Source organism: Larimichthys crocea, chromosome I (assembly GCF_000972845.2).
Source record: "Larimichthys crocea isolate SSNF chromosome I, L_crocea_2.0, whole genome shotgun sequence".
In the NCBI taxonomy this organism is placed as follows: Eukaryota; Metazoa; Chordata; class Actinopteri; family Sciaenidae; genus Larimichthys; species Larimichthys crocea.
The window spans coordinates 24,437,351-24,452,081 of NC_040011.1; the positions used below are offsets into that span (position 1 = coordinate 24,437,351).

General features: G+C 38.6%; 1 protein-coding gene across 2 annotated transcripts in view; it reads left to right on the forward strand.

Annotated features, from left to right (window-relative positions):
• bod1l1 (biorientation of chromosomes in cell division 1-like 1) overlaps positions 1–6,399 on the forward strand; it is an 18,208-nt gene extending 11,809 nt beyond the window's left edge. Inside the window, exons 16-31 of one of the 2 annotated variants that reach the window (XM_027282017.1) lie at positions 268–320; positions 521–602; positions 783–841; positions 923–998; positions 1,226–1,272; positions 1,467–1,635; positions 1,971–2,038; positions 2,213–2,339; positions 2,709–2,761; positions 2,843–2,912; positions 3,079–3,104; positions 3,201–3,254; positions 3,687–3,822; positions 4,007–4,133; positions 4,403–4,474; positions 5,717–6,399. In XM_027282017.1, coding sequence (XP_027137818.1) covers positions 268–320; positions 521–602; positions 783–841; positions 923–998; positions 1,226–1,272; positions 1,467–1,635; positions 1,971–2,038; positions 2,213–2,339; positions 2,709–2,761; positions 2,843–2,912; positions 3,079–3,104; positions 3,201–3,254; positions 3,687–3,822; positions 4,007–4,133; positions 4,403–4,474; positions 5,717–5,843 — 1,346 coding nt within the window. In that variant the 3' untranslated portion in view covers positions 5,844–6,399. Of the gene's footprint in view, positions 1–267; positions 321–520; positions 603–782; positions 842–922; positions 999–1,225; positions 1,273–1,466; positions 1,636–1,970; positions 2,039–2,212; positions 2,340–2,708; positions 2,762–2,842; positions 2,913–3,078; positions 3,255–3,686; positions 3,823–4,006; positions 4,134–4,402; positions 4,475–5,716 lie in introns of both variants that reach the window. The other variant, XM_027282014.1, reaches the window with a different exon arrangement.
• The last annotated feature ends 8,332 nt before the right edge of the window (positions 6,400–14,731 follow it).

The following is a 14,731-nucleotide window of genomic DNA, read 5'->3' on the forward strand; positions in this document are numbered from 1 at the left end:
ACTATTAGACTCTGAATTATCTGTGACTAATTGAGTTATTTGTATGTTAGTGTGTGCCTGTGTGATTTAATAGGGCTAATGGGGGAAAAAAAATCAAATGAACAAATAAAATCCTATTCTCAAACCTCTACTCATTAGTAGCTGTTTACATATTTCAAGTAGCTCACAAAGTTACAACTCTTTTTTTAATTATTTTTTTTTTTTTAAAGAGAGTTCATCAAAAGCATAAAAGGCAACATTTTAAACTGTACTTCTTTTCACCACTAGGTGAGGCAGAGAGTAAGACAGTGGAGGAAGAAAGTGTTGCAGCTCCACAAACTGTAAGTCATGCTCCCTCACACTTACTGCTCACGTGCAAACGACCTCGAACATTCACACCCCGTGTTTCAAACATTTTTTATTTGATCTGCATCTTCTACCTCCTGTTTTATCATTATTATTATTATTATTATAATTATTAATCATATTATTAATGAATTCCTTTTGTTGATGTGTGTATCTTTTTATAAATTATCTTCAGATGGAACTCAGTGCCCCAGAGAAGACTGATGAGATGACAGAAAGTGGATCTGAGAGTCAGTCCAAACTGGTCAAACAAATCAGTGAGTTATGTGACTTTTCAAAAAATCACCCTAATCTAATATCATTACTTTTTTGTTGTTGCTGAATGCGTCATTAAAAGCTTGACACTGAATACAGATTTTCATGTCACGGCATTTCCGTGTCTCTCCACCGTACATGTTTTGCAGTTAATCTCAAACACCGCGGTTTGTGTTTTTCAGGTAACGTCCCCAGCACAGACAGCCAGGAAGATGAGAAGGGATCCGACCTGTCAGAAAAGGTGAAAGTCAAACAGTTTGTTTGGAATTCACTGTTGACACAGTGCCCCTATCCTCTGTGCTAACACTTCTTTGTCACGTAGGAAGAGAAGACGGAGGGAAGAGGAAGACGTAAGCGAAAGCTGTCCAGTCAGAAAGTTGCAGCGGTGAAAGAATCTGGTACAGTAGCTGAGAGTATCAGAATCCGATCTGTCAGTTAGCTGGAGACATTATAAAATGTTTAAAAAGATTACTATATTGTGATATATTATTTTGTAATCAGTCAGTAAATGATATTTAGGGTTGAACTGATTGGACTGAGGAGCTCCAGTCTAGCAGCTTATTTGCTTTTGAAAATGTTAATTTTATTAAATAATGTGTTTGTTTATGTTTTTTGGCATGATCAGGTGATGAGACAGAAGAAAAGGAAAGTAAAGGGCAACCGTCTACTGAGGTAAATAAAGCCTGTTTCATGTCATAGAATGATTAATTATGTCATTGCTGAATTGGTGCTTTGTGGGTTCTTATTTTGTTCTTTGTTTGTTTGAAACATTTTTAAAATACATGTTCAACTTCAGGGAACCTTCGGTTATTTTATGCAGGTCCATGTTTTCCTTTGACTTCTGTATTCTGTGTTTTTATCTTCAGGAGACCGATCAGGAGAAGCTTGTGGAAGTCAAACCACCACGCAGGGGTCGATCATCCAGAACCAGCGAGGAGGCAGAGAAGGACCAACCTCAAGGACCTGAGAAACCGGAGGAGACACTGAGTCATGGGGAAAGACGTTCAGGAGCTGCAGCCAAAGAAGCCGCTGCTGGTAGGATTGTTACTTAAAATTAGCCAACAGGCATGCTGTTCAAGTCGGAAAGATTTTTGTGATTTCTGGGTTACATGTTTTGGATACGGATGATTATTTAGGCCTTAAAGATGCTTCATGTGCTTTATTATTCATCATAGTATATTGTGCAGCAGCCAAAATAATCAAATCAAGTCAATACAATGAATTCATCAAATATTTGACTCTGATTATAAGAATTATTTCTCTGATTTTATCATAACAGAGTCTATAAGATGTCCTTTTATTGCACTTTATAATAACTAGTTGTCCTTCTCTGTGTTCTATGATGTTAATATTATTTATCACACCCTCAGATGATGAGCGTAAAGACGAGGAGAGCACCGATGAGACCTCATCAAAAAAACCAGCTCAGAGCGAAGAGGTACGTTAAACGCGCATGAATGTTCGGTGCTTCAGTTAGGTCCACATGTCTGCACACACGTCACCACACATCAGACAACAATGAATAATATTTTGAAGAGGACATTATCACTGAGTGCATGTACTTCATCTTTTCTAGTGGTTTTACAATATTTAATATGTTTCTAATGTGTAGAGAACTGAGGAAGAAAGTGTGCCGAAGAAAACAAGTCGGTGTGGAAGTGAAGTCAGTCTGCCATCTCCTGCTCCAGAAGACACCGAAGCCGCAGGAAGCTCCGACTCCAAAGAAACCACTGACCCGCGTATGTTTGGTTTGCTCTGTTCTTTAAATTAGTGTGTAAGAATTCCAGCCTGTTTGTAGTTGTATACCATCGGTCTATAAATCGCGAATTACATTAGTTGAACTGAATGGAGAGGTGTGGCTACATTTTAGCCAGCTTAACAAATGTGCCAGACCTCAACTGCTAATTTGTGGATTTCACAGCATGATGCTGTGAATTATTCTGCTGTCATCGCTGTTAACAAGCTGTGAAATAGTATGGATGAGTCATTTGTAATGATGGCTAACAGAGGGGAAGACGGACAGCTTTGCTTTGAGCTAAACTTCACAAAATATTTTCTGTATGTAAAAGTTAAAGACACCCATCACAATCAACATATTTCCATTGCAGGTAAACCAGCACTGAAGAGGAAGAGGTCAGAGGAAATGGAGGAATCTGTGGAGGTGGGATTTGTTGTTGCTGTATTTATTTCTCTGGTTATCTGTCCTGATGTGTATTCAAACTCTAAATCTACTGAAACCCAGGCTGAAGAGGACGTAATGATGGACAACAGTCAACAGGAGCAAAGTGAGCAACAACCTGAGAGAGACAGTGGTAAGAAACTTTAAACACTTTGTCTTGAAATGATATTAAATGTATATATCTGTGTACTAATACTAGAGATCTTACGACATGGATACTTATTGTAGAGATAAAACATGAAGAAACTGAGTTACCTTGATCTTTATAGTCTCTGTATTGTACATTTATCTTTTTCTAGGTTGCGCCCCTTCAGTGAGTCAGGCAGAGGATCAAGAGGAGGCCAAGGAGGAGGCCAAGGAGGAGGCCAAGGAGGAGGCCAAGGAGGAGGCCAAGGAGGAGGCCAAGGAGGAAGCCAAGGAGGAGGCCAAAGAGGAGGCCAAGGAGGAGGCCGGCAGCGAGAAGAAACCAGATGATGTATGTCGGCATCTATATTTGTCCTGTACTGTCTCCAATGTCTGTTTAAGGACACATTTATCTAAATCCTACCATTTTAAATCTTTACAAATGTATACCTCTACTTACTTAATGGTCAAGAAAATAAGAATTACCTTAGTATGAGCCTTTAATATCTACAGATGCAGCGTCCATCATCTTGAACCTCCATATTTCTACAGTAGCTCAGAACAGACAACCTAATCACTTGCTCTAGATACGGCCTTCTCTGTATTTTTTTCCCGTACGTTTCACTCCCATCATAGTACCTCCTTCATACTAGGAAGGAGAGGATGAAGACGAGGAGGTTGCGACCAGCAACTACACTTCTAGATGCCACTGAATCCGACAAACCGGTCTTTTTAAAACTCCCATTAGATCTAGGTATTTAAATATGTGTCGTTATGCCTCCAGGCTGAGGAGGAGCAACCTCAAAAAGACCAAGAGATGACTCCAAAGAAACCAGGACGGAGGGGACGGCCGCCGAAAGCAGCGACAGTAGCAGCAGCAGCAGCAGCAGCAGCAGCAGCCGCAGCCACAGAGGATCCAGGTGAGGAAATTTAACATCTTGAGCAAAGTTAATTGATAAATTGGTGCCAAATGAATGAAACTCGATCCAAGGTAAAATGATCATTTTAAAGCTTTTACGGGTTAAGGATTCCAAAAAGATTCCATCTCAGTCAAGATATGAAACCCATGAAGTCTGTTTGAGCTTGTCATCGTGTTTCCCACAGATAAAAAGGAGAAAAGGGCAGAAGAAAAAGAAGGCGAGCAGAATGATGAAGAGGAGGATGAGGAGGAGGATGGTGAGCAAAAAGGAAGAGCGACCACACGTTCAGCATCTCGCCTGGAGGCTGAAAGGTAAATTTAACACCTCATGGACACAAATCAACTATAATACATATTAAAATGTAGCTGGACACATGACAGCCAACTCATCAGTACAGTCACACTTACCAGACAGTGTAATTGGTGATGAATGAGCCTCTGATTGTTTAAATGCTGAATGTTTGCACTCTCGAAGCACCCAGCAGGCATCATCGCTGTCACATCCTATTAAATCAAAGCAGGGGAAGATTTAGCACTAAAGCAACAACTGTTGTTTCATATTTGTTTTTATTGCTCCTCAGGAACAAGCCAAGTAAACCATCCACCCGGGCAAGTCGACAGAACGGTAAAGAGGAGACCGCAGCTGGCACACGGTGAGTTTGTCTCATTGAGGTTCAGCAGAACCAACGAGCTTAAAGGGGAATCCGACCAAAACTGACTGCTGGGTCGCTGCTCTGTGAAAGAGAACATTTTACCAAACGTTTTCCCGGAATTTCCAAATGTTTTTGAGGTATTAGCTCCCAAAATAAAAATAAGAAATCTTTTTGCATGGCCTAAGCTGTCTTTAGGGAAAGTATATTAAACATCTGGAGTTACACTGCAGGCACAGGATCACTGTCTATTAAAAATAAATATGTAAACACGTGAATAATTTGATATGTTTTAGAGAGTATTTCAGTTGGAAGCCTTTAGTGTCTAATTTCATAACAAAGTCCTTCAATAGTTTGAAAAACTTCAATTTAAATGATTAAAGTTTACATTTAATAAGTCATTTGTTTATTCTAAAGCATCATGTTTTTTTATGCACTATATGCAAATGTGTACAGAACAGAGTTACTACTACAATATGAGTCTATCAAAATGAAAACATGTCGTGAGTTCGATCTCTTGGGTAAGATATTGAACCCCAAATTGCTCCCGATGACTCTGCCTTCGCCGGGTGAGTTTAGTATCAGCATGAGTACTGTAGATATCGCCGCAGAGCAGTTGGCGCCTTGCATTTCAGCCTCTGCCGTCGGTTTATGAATGTGTGTGTGAGTGGATGAACGTGTCGGGTGTGTGAAGTGTTTTGAGTGCTCGGCAGATCAGAAAAGCGCCGAACAAATCCGTTTAATCCTCCTCCGGTTTCCTTGTATTAGCTAATTCTACTCTGCACACTTCTTTTTGTTCAGTACAAAGTACAGGATAGATACATTTCCAAGTGAAATGTTAATTACCATAAATACAAAACATTAATACACTTTCTCTAATTAATAAAGTCTATCTCTTTATTTGTTTTCTGGGGTTTTCTTTTTTTTTTCTTTTTCTTTTCTTTTTAGTTTCAGAGCAGATCCTTAAGGTTATTTTATTTTTAGAAATGTTATTTTTTATTGTCAAATTCCAAGGTTAACATAACGAAATACGTAAAGGAGCCTTTTAGAAATCTGTCTTTTCTTCATTCAAGGGGAAATGTGGAAGCGCCAAACTTCACTCTGTGCCCGCAATAAAGGAGTGCTCGATGTAACCGTTCTCATGAATAACCCCTGAATTAACAGGGACATATTTTTACAGCACCTAAAACATGACACTTTAGACATCCGACAAACTGACACTTGCCCCTTGTTTCCCTCCTGCAGCGGGACGAGGGGCCAGGCAGCAGCGGCGGTGAAGGGGGGCCGTAAACGGGAAGCCAGCCCCCCTGCAGTGCGAACACGGGGAGGACAGAAATCGGAGGAGCCCCCTTCCAAGAGAGCCAAACGCTAAAATCTCTGACAGCCGTGGACTGGTTTTCCCCAGCAGTGTTTTCTCTGCACTCCATATCCAAGTCAGTTTTGTTGTCGGGGGGGTCAAAGAGCCTCTACAGTCAGTAAAGCTGTTTCGGTTCATTGACTGTAGATATTGAAAAGCTCTGGATAGTATTATATACTCTCCACTGATAGTTGAGTGTAAACCTGAGGATCTGTGTCGGAATCCCCCCAGAATACCTTCTACTGCACTACGCCCATATGGTTTGGATCATACTTCATCATTCCTCCGTTTATTCAGTAATGCCCAGTGAGTATTTCAGACCAATCAAAGGCCTAATGTGCAGCCGAGTCGTGCTTTGAGATAAAGAGGGAGAATTGAAATGAGGCCAGAGTGTGTCTCAGTTTAGACAAAAACTGTCACACACTCAAATGTTATCTGCTGATTTTTCCAGATAATCCATAAACTTGTACATAGAAATCACTGTGAAGCGTCTAGCATTCACTGTGACTTTTATTATTCAATATTCATTCTGTGAATGACAGGAGGAGATTTCCTCCAGCTTTTTTTAAGTTTTTGTTTTTATACTTAATATGCAGATGTAAGGGATTTTTTTTTTTTGGTATATTTTGATTGAAGTAACAGCAGTATTAGTCACATGCAGGATAACAGTTAATAATACAACTGCAGATAAAAACAAACTGTTTAAATGGAGGTAATCTAGTTATTTGCATTGTTTTAGAGTTAACTGTTTACCAATATAACAGTGTTTAATATCTTGTAAATGTAAAGTTTTGTTTCATAAATGAAAAACGTTTCACTTTGCTTCCTTTCCTTTTGTTTCAATCAAGTATAAAGCACTTCGGGTTGTCAGAATTCATTTAATTTTCGACAAATATAGTCGCTGCACTAGTTGCAAATGAATGCATGAAGATCAGTCAGTTTTTATGTGGTTGAGTTAAGCCTCTGGTGTTTCAAACATGCACACAGGTTCACTCCTCCATGTTGCTTCCGTTTTGTAAAATTTTGTTTATAAAATAGTGCACAGGACAGAATATATAGATTTTTATTAATTGACCCCTATTATGTCTCAGACGTTATCTCCCCTGTGTCCTAAATGGATGTGCTGTCTGTAGTGTGTAAATAGCCAAAGACATTAACCAATCACCTGGGAGTGGAGAAGAGGAGAGGACATTCCTGCCTGCTAATGGGGGATAGAACTGACAAACTCAGAAAGAAATATTCCACCATCATTAACACGTTAGAAGGCTTTAATCGCTGCACCTGAACTTACTGGATCCAGAAAGCACGGAGGGAGGTTACGGAAAGCCTGAGTTGTCTGGTTAAAGTTTTCCAACCATTCCTGCGGATTGCTAAATTTGATTCCTTAAAGGTGTACCTCTCAGGTATTTCCTGGTGCTTGCAATCCAAGCCTTAAAATATTAGCCCAACAGCTCTCATTTAAAGGTTTGGATCAGCTTTCATTTAGCCACCAGGTCTGGCAGACAAACAGCACTCCTTTCACTCACTGATGCCATTGGAGCGACTTGAGACGTCATTTTATTATGGTCGTTTGCATTGTAGTCCAAAATGGTTTTTGAACATGCCAAGCAGCTTTCTGCTGCAGAGTATCAGCAGTTTGAGGCACATTAGACTGATTTATACTCTGCATGACAGAACTGCTTTCAGACTCAGCAGGGACCTCACATCAAGAATGAGAAATGGAGAGCACAGCAACACGAGACAGTCTATCGGAACAAAACGTAGTGTGTCAGCCGTCAATCACAACCAAGTCTGAGTCTTGCTCATATGACATAATCTCTCATGTACCAGACTTCATTTATGTCACACAGCGAGATGAAGGCCAGTCAGAACATATTATACAACTACAGCACACCATGCTGTTACTTATACATCAGCTATACAATAAACTTTACTTTTATGTTTTTCTAATAACTTTGCAAAACTGAATGCAACTGTTTCAAGAATCAATTATTTGATTCAGTCATTTTTAAAAACAAAAATACAACATCTGCTCTTTCCAGAAATATAACTGAAAAACTTTTTTGACTTTTCACATTAATTTTCTGACCAATTTCTAAATTGAGAAAATACTCAACAGATTAATTAAATATTGGTTGCGGTGCTATTTTTATTACAACCACATTTTTATGAGATTCTTTATTTAAAATGTTATTTGTGTAATTCAAATTATTCAAGTCAGCGAATGGATAAACAGGTGAAATGTTTCAAAGCAAATTCAACTGCAGGAAAAAAAAATCTGAATTATACATAAACATTGAGAAGTGAAAAAGCATACTGTGTTTTAAAAAATAAGCATTAAAAAGAAAAAGATAATATGTTTTGTAAACTCTTGTAAAAATCCTGCATTCAGAATTTTACTTCAGTAATCGTACAGTATTAGCTTCAAAACATACTTCAAATACCCAGAGTGAAAGTACTCGTCATGCAGAAGGCACATTTCAGAGTCATGTGTGTTTTATTAGTGGATTATTGTGTATGCATAAATGTGGAAGCATTAATGTTGCAGCTGGTGAAGGTGAGGTGTAACTGAAACTGCTTTATATACTGCTGGTAGCTTAATCTCTAATATTACATCGTCATTTATTAGTTTTTTATATTTTGTATTTTGCAAAGTAACTAAAGCTGTCAGATAAATGTAGCTGAGTGAAAACTAAATGAGGTGGAGTAGAAGTATAAAGTAGCATAACAATGAAATTGCAGAAGTACGTCGACACATATTACAACAAATAAACACTATTTATGTAATCTTGCATTCACAGTCTTTACAGTACGGTTAGGGACTTTTCATAATTGGATTCTGGCAGGATAAACTGCACTGGTGAAATGTGAAACTCTAAACGTGAAGAAGAAAAAATTGACTCTGATACGAGACACCAACAACATAAGCTGCCTCACATCTCCTCACTTTGCCTCTTAAGCAGGTCTGCTGATGGCCGGCGGTACAGTTTATCCAGCAGAGAGCTGTGGAAAGATGGTGGTTTCACGCAGCTGTCAACTGGAATAGAGGTAACTGTTAGTTTTGAGCTGAGGGGGATCCTCGGAGGCTGCAGGGATAAGGGGGCTCACTCACTCCTGCTGCTGCCTCTCTGCACTGGGAGTGGTCTTTCCTCTACTGGGGATTTGGCCAGGCTGACCAGCGCTGAACATAATGCTCTCCCATTCAGCCACTCCTCTCACAAGACATAAAAGTTAACAGGTGTTTAACGTCAGAAGTGTTTCATATGAGAGTCATAGAAATAGCCAGCGACAGGCAGTGGGGAGGGGTGGTGGCATAGAGTCTTTAACGTTTTTTTTCTCCATTCTTTTGCAGTATTGAAATAGTTCTGCAGTTGAGTCGAGATCTGGATCGACTTCTGGCATCTGAGGCTGCAACAAATACACACACGAGAGTGCAGGAATATTTCTAAATGATGTTTACGGACCATCATTTTTGTGTCCAATTGAGTGGCTGCAGTTTGTCAGCATTGTTGTTTTGGTCTTGTGTATTACAGAAATTCAAAGAAGAACCTGTCACCTCTAAGCCGTTTCATACTTTCTGCTGCAATGTTTGAGATGTAGAAGAGAGAAGAGCTGCGTTTCTAACACTTTGAAAGTTTAGGTTATTCTTTTCAGGATGCTTACATTTTGAAACCAGTTCATCTAAAGCTTGTGAAAGCCTCAAATATTCCTCTATTACGTTCAATATTTAGGATTTCAAGCAACAATAAAAATTGAATTTCAGAAAAAAACATTTATCAAAAATCTAACACTCCAAAACTCACCTCTATAAAGCACAAAGCTGATGATATTCTGTATTTGTCGTATTATCAACAAATCCTATGAAAACACCAACAATCAATTATTATTGATTATGCAAAACATGTGTATTCATCCACTGCTGAAAATAATCCCGAGCAAATGCACAATTTACTCCTGTTTGAGTAACATTTGATAAAATCTACAGTGCCCAGATGTTTTAGGAATTCATTCGGCCTTTTTTAAAATAAACTTCATATTTGTGAGTAGTTGTTAAAGATGTATTAAGTTTCCAGTGAATGGGCCACAGATGGAGTAGAGAGGACAAGATAAACACAGTGTTGTGGGATTTGCTTTTAATAAAGAATATAATGCCGATCTCATCCTTTAAGGTATCTTGTTGTGTAGCTGATTAATCGATTGGTTGCTGCATGAATGAAAGCTAATCAGCAACAATTGATCAAGTAAAAAGACTAAAACTATTACTGGTTCTGTTCTAAATGTTTGATGAATTTATCCAACCCACAGACCATGAACACCTGTCAGAGAGGTAACTCTTCTTCTCTTGTTTGCAAACATCCAAAAAGCAGATCTGGTCGTCATGAACAAGAAGCTGCAGCTGCAGTGTGACACCCACTTCACCTTCTAAAAAGAAAAAGGCCTCATAATATCTCAAGAATTTCCTAATGGTCCTTGAAGTTTTCAAAACTACATCAACTGGTATGTTCAAAAGTATTCTACATGTGACATGAAACCACTGAAAGGGGTCCGTTGCTTTGAAGGACGTCTTTATTTAGGCGTGAGCGGAGGAGAAAGGAGACCTGAGCAGGCACTGAAAAGGCCCTTCAGACCTTCAGAAAGCCTTTCATGATGTGCTTGAGCTGCGCGCATTATCTGTTGCGTGCCAGAGGCGGATGGAAAGTCGTTTGTCAGCACAGCAGAGCTGAAGATAAACTATAAATCACGTCTGCACTATCTACACACATTAATTGGACTGTAACAGTGGGCCGTCCCCCCACTACTGCTCCTGTGTCTGCAGCAATGCAGCCATTGCTGAGATATTTTGAATAGCTTCCAACAGACGGAGGAACTTCTCTCTGCTTGTCTCTTGGTTCCATTTACTGTATTAAGTGTTCTGTCCCAAGGGCTCTTCCATTTAGTGCTCCATCGCATGCAAGGATAATTTTTCTTAGGGAGAGAGGGTTCAATCGTAACTTAGGAGACTAAAAGCATACTTAAAGCTGGCAGTAACCCCCTCCCCAACTCCCTTCCCTTCCCTTCCCTTCCCTTTCCTTCCACTTTCAAATGTTGAGGTTGATTAAGGGTGCTATCATGGTGGATCTGATATTTGGTGAGAAATCTAGAGGGCATTTTGGGAGCATTTACTGAAAATGAGTCTTGGCAGTGCCCTCTCGTGTGTTGCTCCATCTGAACACAATTTGGCAGCTATTCTCACATAAGAAGAAGGAGGGGTGTGTGTGTGTGTGTGTGTGTGTGTGTGTGTGTGTGTGTGTGTGTGTGTGTGTGTGTGTGTGTGTGTGTGTGTGTGTGTGTGTGTGTACACACACACGTATGGCGTGCTGTGAGCCTCCTTTTTCATACCAGCACGCGAGAAGAAAAAAAAAACTTCAAGACCTGTCATAAACACACCCTGAAGAGGAGGGGAAACAGAGACGTTACCTAGGCGACTGGCATGTTGCTGCATCAGACCAGATTTCTGTTTAAAACACAAGATTAAAATTACAAGAAGAGGCAGGAAAAAAAATGGGGCTTTGGGGGCTGGATGGGTGGAGGTAATAGTGTAATATGCCATTAAAGTTTATTTCTTTACTGGAAAGGTGGTGGGAGTTTCACCCCAGTGTTAAACTGGAGGAGAGCAGACAAAGAGTCTGGGGATATTAAGGAATCGTGCCATTGTAGATAGAAAAAGAAGACGAAATTTACCTTTTCCCGGCACGGCTATTATGTAGTGAACTTCTCATCTTTCCAGATCACCTTTTCACCATGACAGCAGGTTCTGATCCACACCAGCAGAGGGAGTCCTCCTGTCCAGAGACAGCAAACCAGCTTCAGCTCCACACTGACTATAAACAGACAAAAAGGGTTTATACAAAGTGTCTTCTTCATGTGGATGCGTCATTTTTCCTTCACAGAAACAATTTTTATTTTCAGATACCATTAATCCTTTAAGTCATTTATCAAACAAATATTTATTGGTTCCAGCTGCTTTCATGTGAAGATCTTCTGCTTTTCTCTGTTATGTTTCATTGTAAAATGAATATTTTGTGAGTTTTGGACAATTTGTTGGACACAACAAGATGTTTGAAGACACCACTGAAGGCCCCGGGTTTATATAATGAGCATTCTTTCCTCTATTAACATTTTTACAGACTAAAATGAAAAAGGAAAATGATAACAAAAATATTCAACTAATTCATAATAAAAATAATCATGAGTTGTGTACATATGTACATTATGTATCTCTCCATTAACATATTTCACATGTTACTTCATTTTTTGCCAATTTGCAGATTTGACATTTACTGAGAAAAATCAAGCATCACAAAACAGAAATATGAATTTTGCTCCAATAAAATGATTTTCTTCTTTCAAAAAAAAAAAAGTATTATTACTTCCTCATTACTACTAATAATGATAGCATTTGTGAGACTTTATACTTCTATTCCATTGTATTTAACTGACATTTGGAGTTACTCTTTGCATTACAGATCATGATTTTACATAAAAATAACAATCAGTTTATAAAATATGAGGCATATGAGTTCAAATTAGCTCTGTGATAATATAACAGCACACTGACAGGGCATAATGAGTACTGCTGATGCTTTGAGTATATTTTGTTATTAATAACTACATACTTTTACTTGTAATAGAGTATTTTTATTGTGTGGTACGGCTGCTTTTACTCAGGTTACTGATTATTTGAATACTCCCTGATAGTTTAACATCTCTGATATTCTCGTGAATATGCTTTATACTTTCAGCCCCTATAAATACAACAAACCTGAAATATGCTAATAAATGTCACATTTTAATGAACTACCCACTGAATGATGGAGAAGACAAAAATTAAATTAGAACTAATGGCTGCAAGATTTTCTTAATTTGCTTGATTTGGAGTTGTTACATATGAATTGTTATGTAGCCACAATAATCATTTGTTTTCCTCTCTGTCTTTTCACAAAGGTATTTGCATACATAAATGCACTTTCAGTTGCTCAGCTGATCAACTTAACCGTACTGTAATTGTGAATCACGACACAGCGGCTGTGTATCTGTTTGAAATGCCCCTGCAGTTATCTGAATGAAAACCAAGCTGCTGTTGGTGCTGCTGTTTACATTTCCTGCCACTTACAGCTACTTACTGCTTATTACTCTTCCTCGCAGTGTGGTTACCAAAACACAGAGTAACCATTGGAGCTCTGCTTGACATCACATTGATAGGCACACACTGAGTCACTTTGTTGGAGAATTGGCAGACAGTTTTATTTATTTTCCATTTTTTCCCCCCTCAGGGTGAAACCTTGTGTACGGGTCAGTTGGGCTGGTTTTAGGACAAAAGACAACAGTATGGTACGGATAAAATGGCTGAGGTATACAGACAAAGAAACTTGTGGTTCTACAACACAAGAGAAAAAGAACTATGTGTTGTACCACTTGTGCGTTGGCCTTGGGTGGAATGAGTAGTTTCTAAAAGAACAAGGGCAGGGTGTGTGAAAATATCCAGATGGTGACAGCGGTTTGTGCTTTTAGCCTTTTCCAGTTATGTTTTCTTTGCTTGCGGTGATGCAGACTTTTCATCTCCAAGGTCACATCCAGCCCAGAGACAATGCCACATAATTTCATAATTCATTTTCACAGAACAGAATGATAAAGTTAAAACAGAGTGTTGAAGCGATTTAAAAAAAAAGAAAGAAGCATCATTCTTTGCAGCTGAAATGAAGCATTGATAAGTAAATCATTTCAATAAAGTCCTCATGAATAAACAGGTCATAATTAATGGCACAGGTTCTCAAGCTGAGTGAGTTGTCTGAGCTGACCCCAAAGGTACAAGATGTCAGAGAAGTCAAGATGAAGAGGTATTTTCAGTGGCCACTAGATGGTATAATGTATGCATGCAACAGGTTTGCACAAGGTGACTGCAGCACTGAAGAAACCTGAATATGACAAGACATCTGTCTTGTTTATGATTCTCATAATGTTGACGACGTCTAACAAAGATTTTTAATGAGCTTAATGATTTAACCACAACGTGTTTTTAGTGCGTAAATGAAGTGACACCGAGGAGAGAAATCAATTATCTTTTATTTCACGGGTTAATCATTAAAACGCACTTTGATTAAATTCACCTTTTTATGCACATTTCCCAACAATCGCAATATGAGTAAAGCCTCGGAAATAATTAAGAAACTTGAGAGATTAAAAATAAACCTCCGTATTATTTGAAGTTGAAAGTCAGGGAGTCGTTTTGTCTCTTAAAATCAGCTGCTGCGCGCTCAGTCTGTAGGATGGTTCGCAGACGGTTCAATAAAACAAGAACCTCCCAAAAAGACTGATGGAAATTAAAATGATCCATTAATTAAAAACGTGTCTGACTCTTTTCATCTTCGAACCTGCTGCCAGCGCCATCATTCATCCTCTGGACTGACGACAGTTTTCGATTTTTATTCTTTTTTTCTACAGATGAAACGTTTTTAGTTTCCAAACATCAAGGCACGAATTATGATGATGACTATTATTATTATTATTATTACTATTGTTATTATTATTGTTGTTATTATTACTATGTTTTTAATTAATGATTAATGCCTTATTTTATTTAACAATAGGCCTACATACACTTGCTGCAGCACTGAAGTCGCCAGTCCAATTTAATGCAGATTATTTATTACAGATTAACATCCTGATCAATTTCATTTCATATTCATTTCACGCACTAAATAATTTTTTTAAAAACTCCGGATTTCAAGGCTTCTTAAAAATAATAAAGAAAACCAGAAAAACACCTGATTATAAAGAATAAAAATAAACTTTTTTAGCCCGCAGGATGTGATCTGAAGATGTGCCTCAAAGCCACTTTTTACAGGGAAAATGATCTGTTAAAT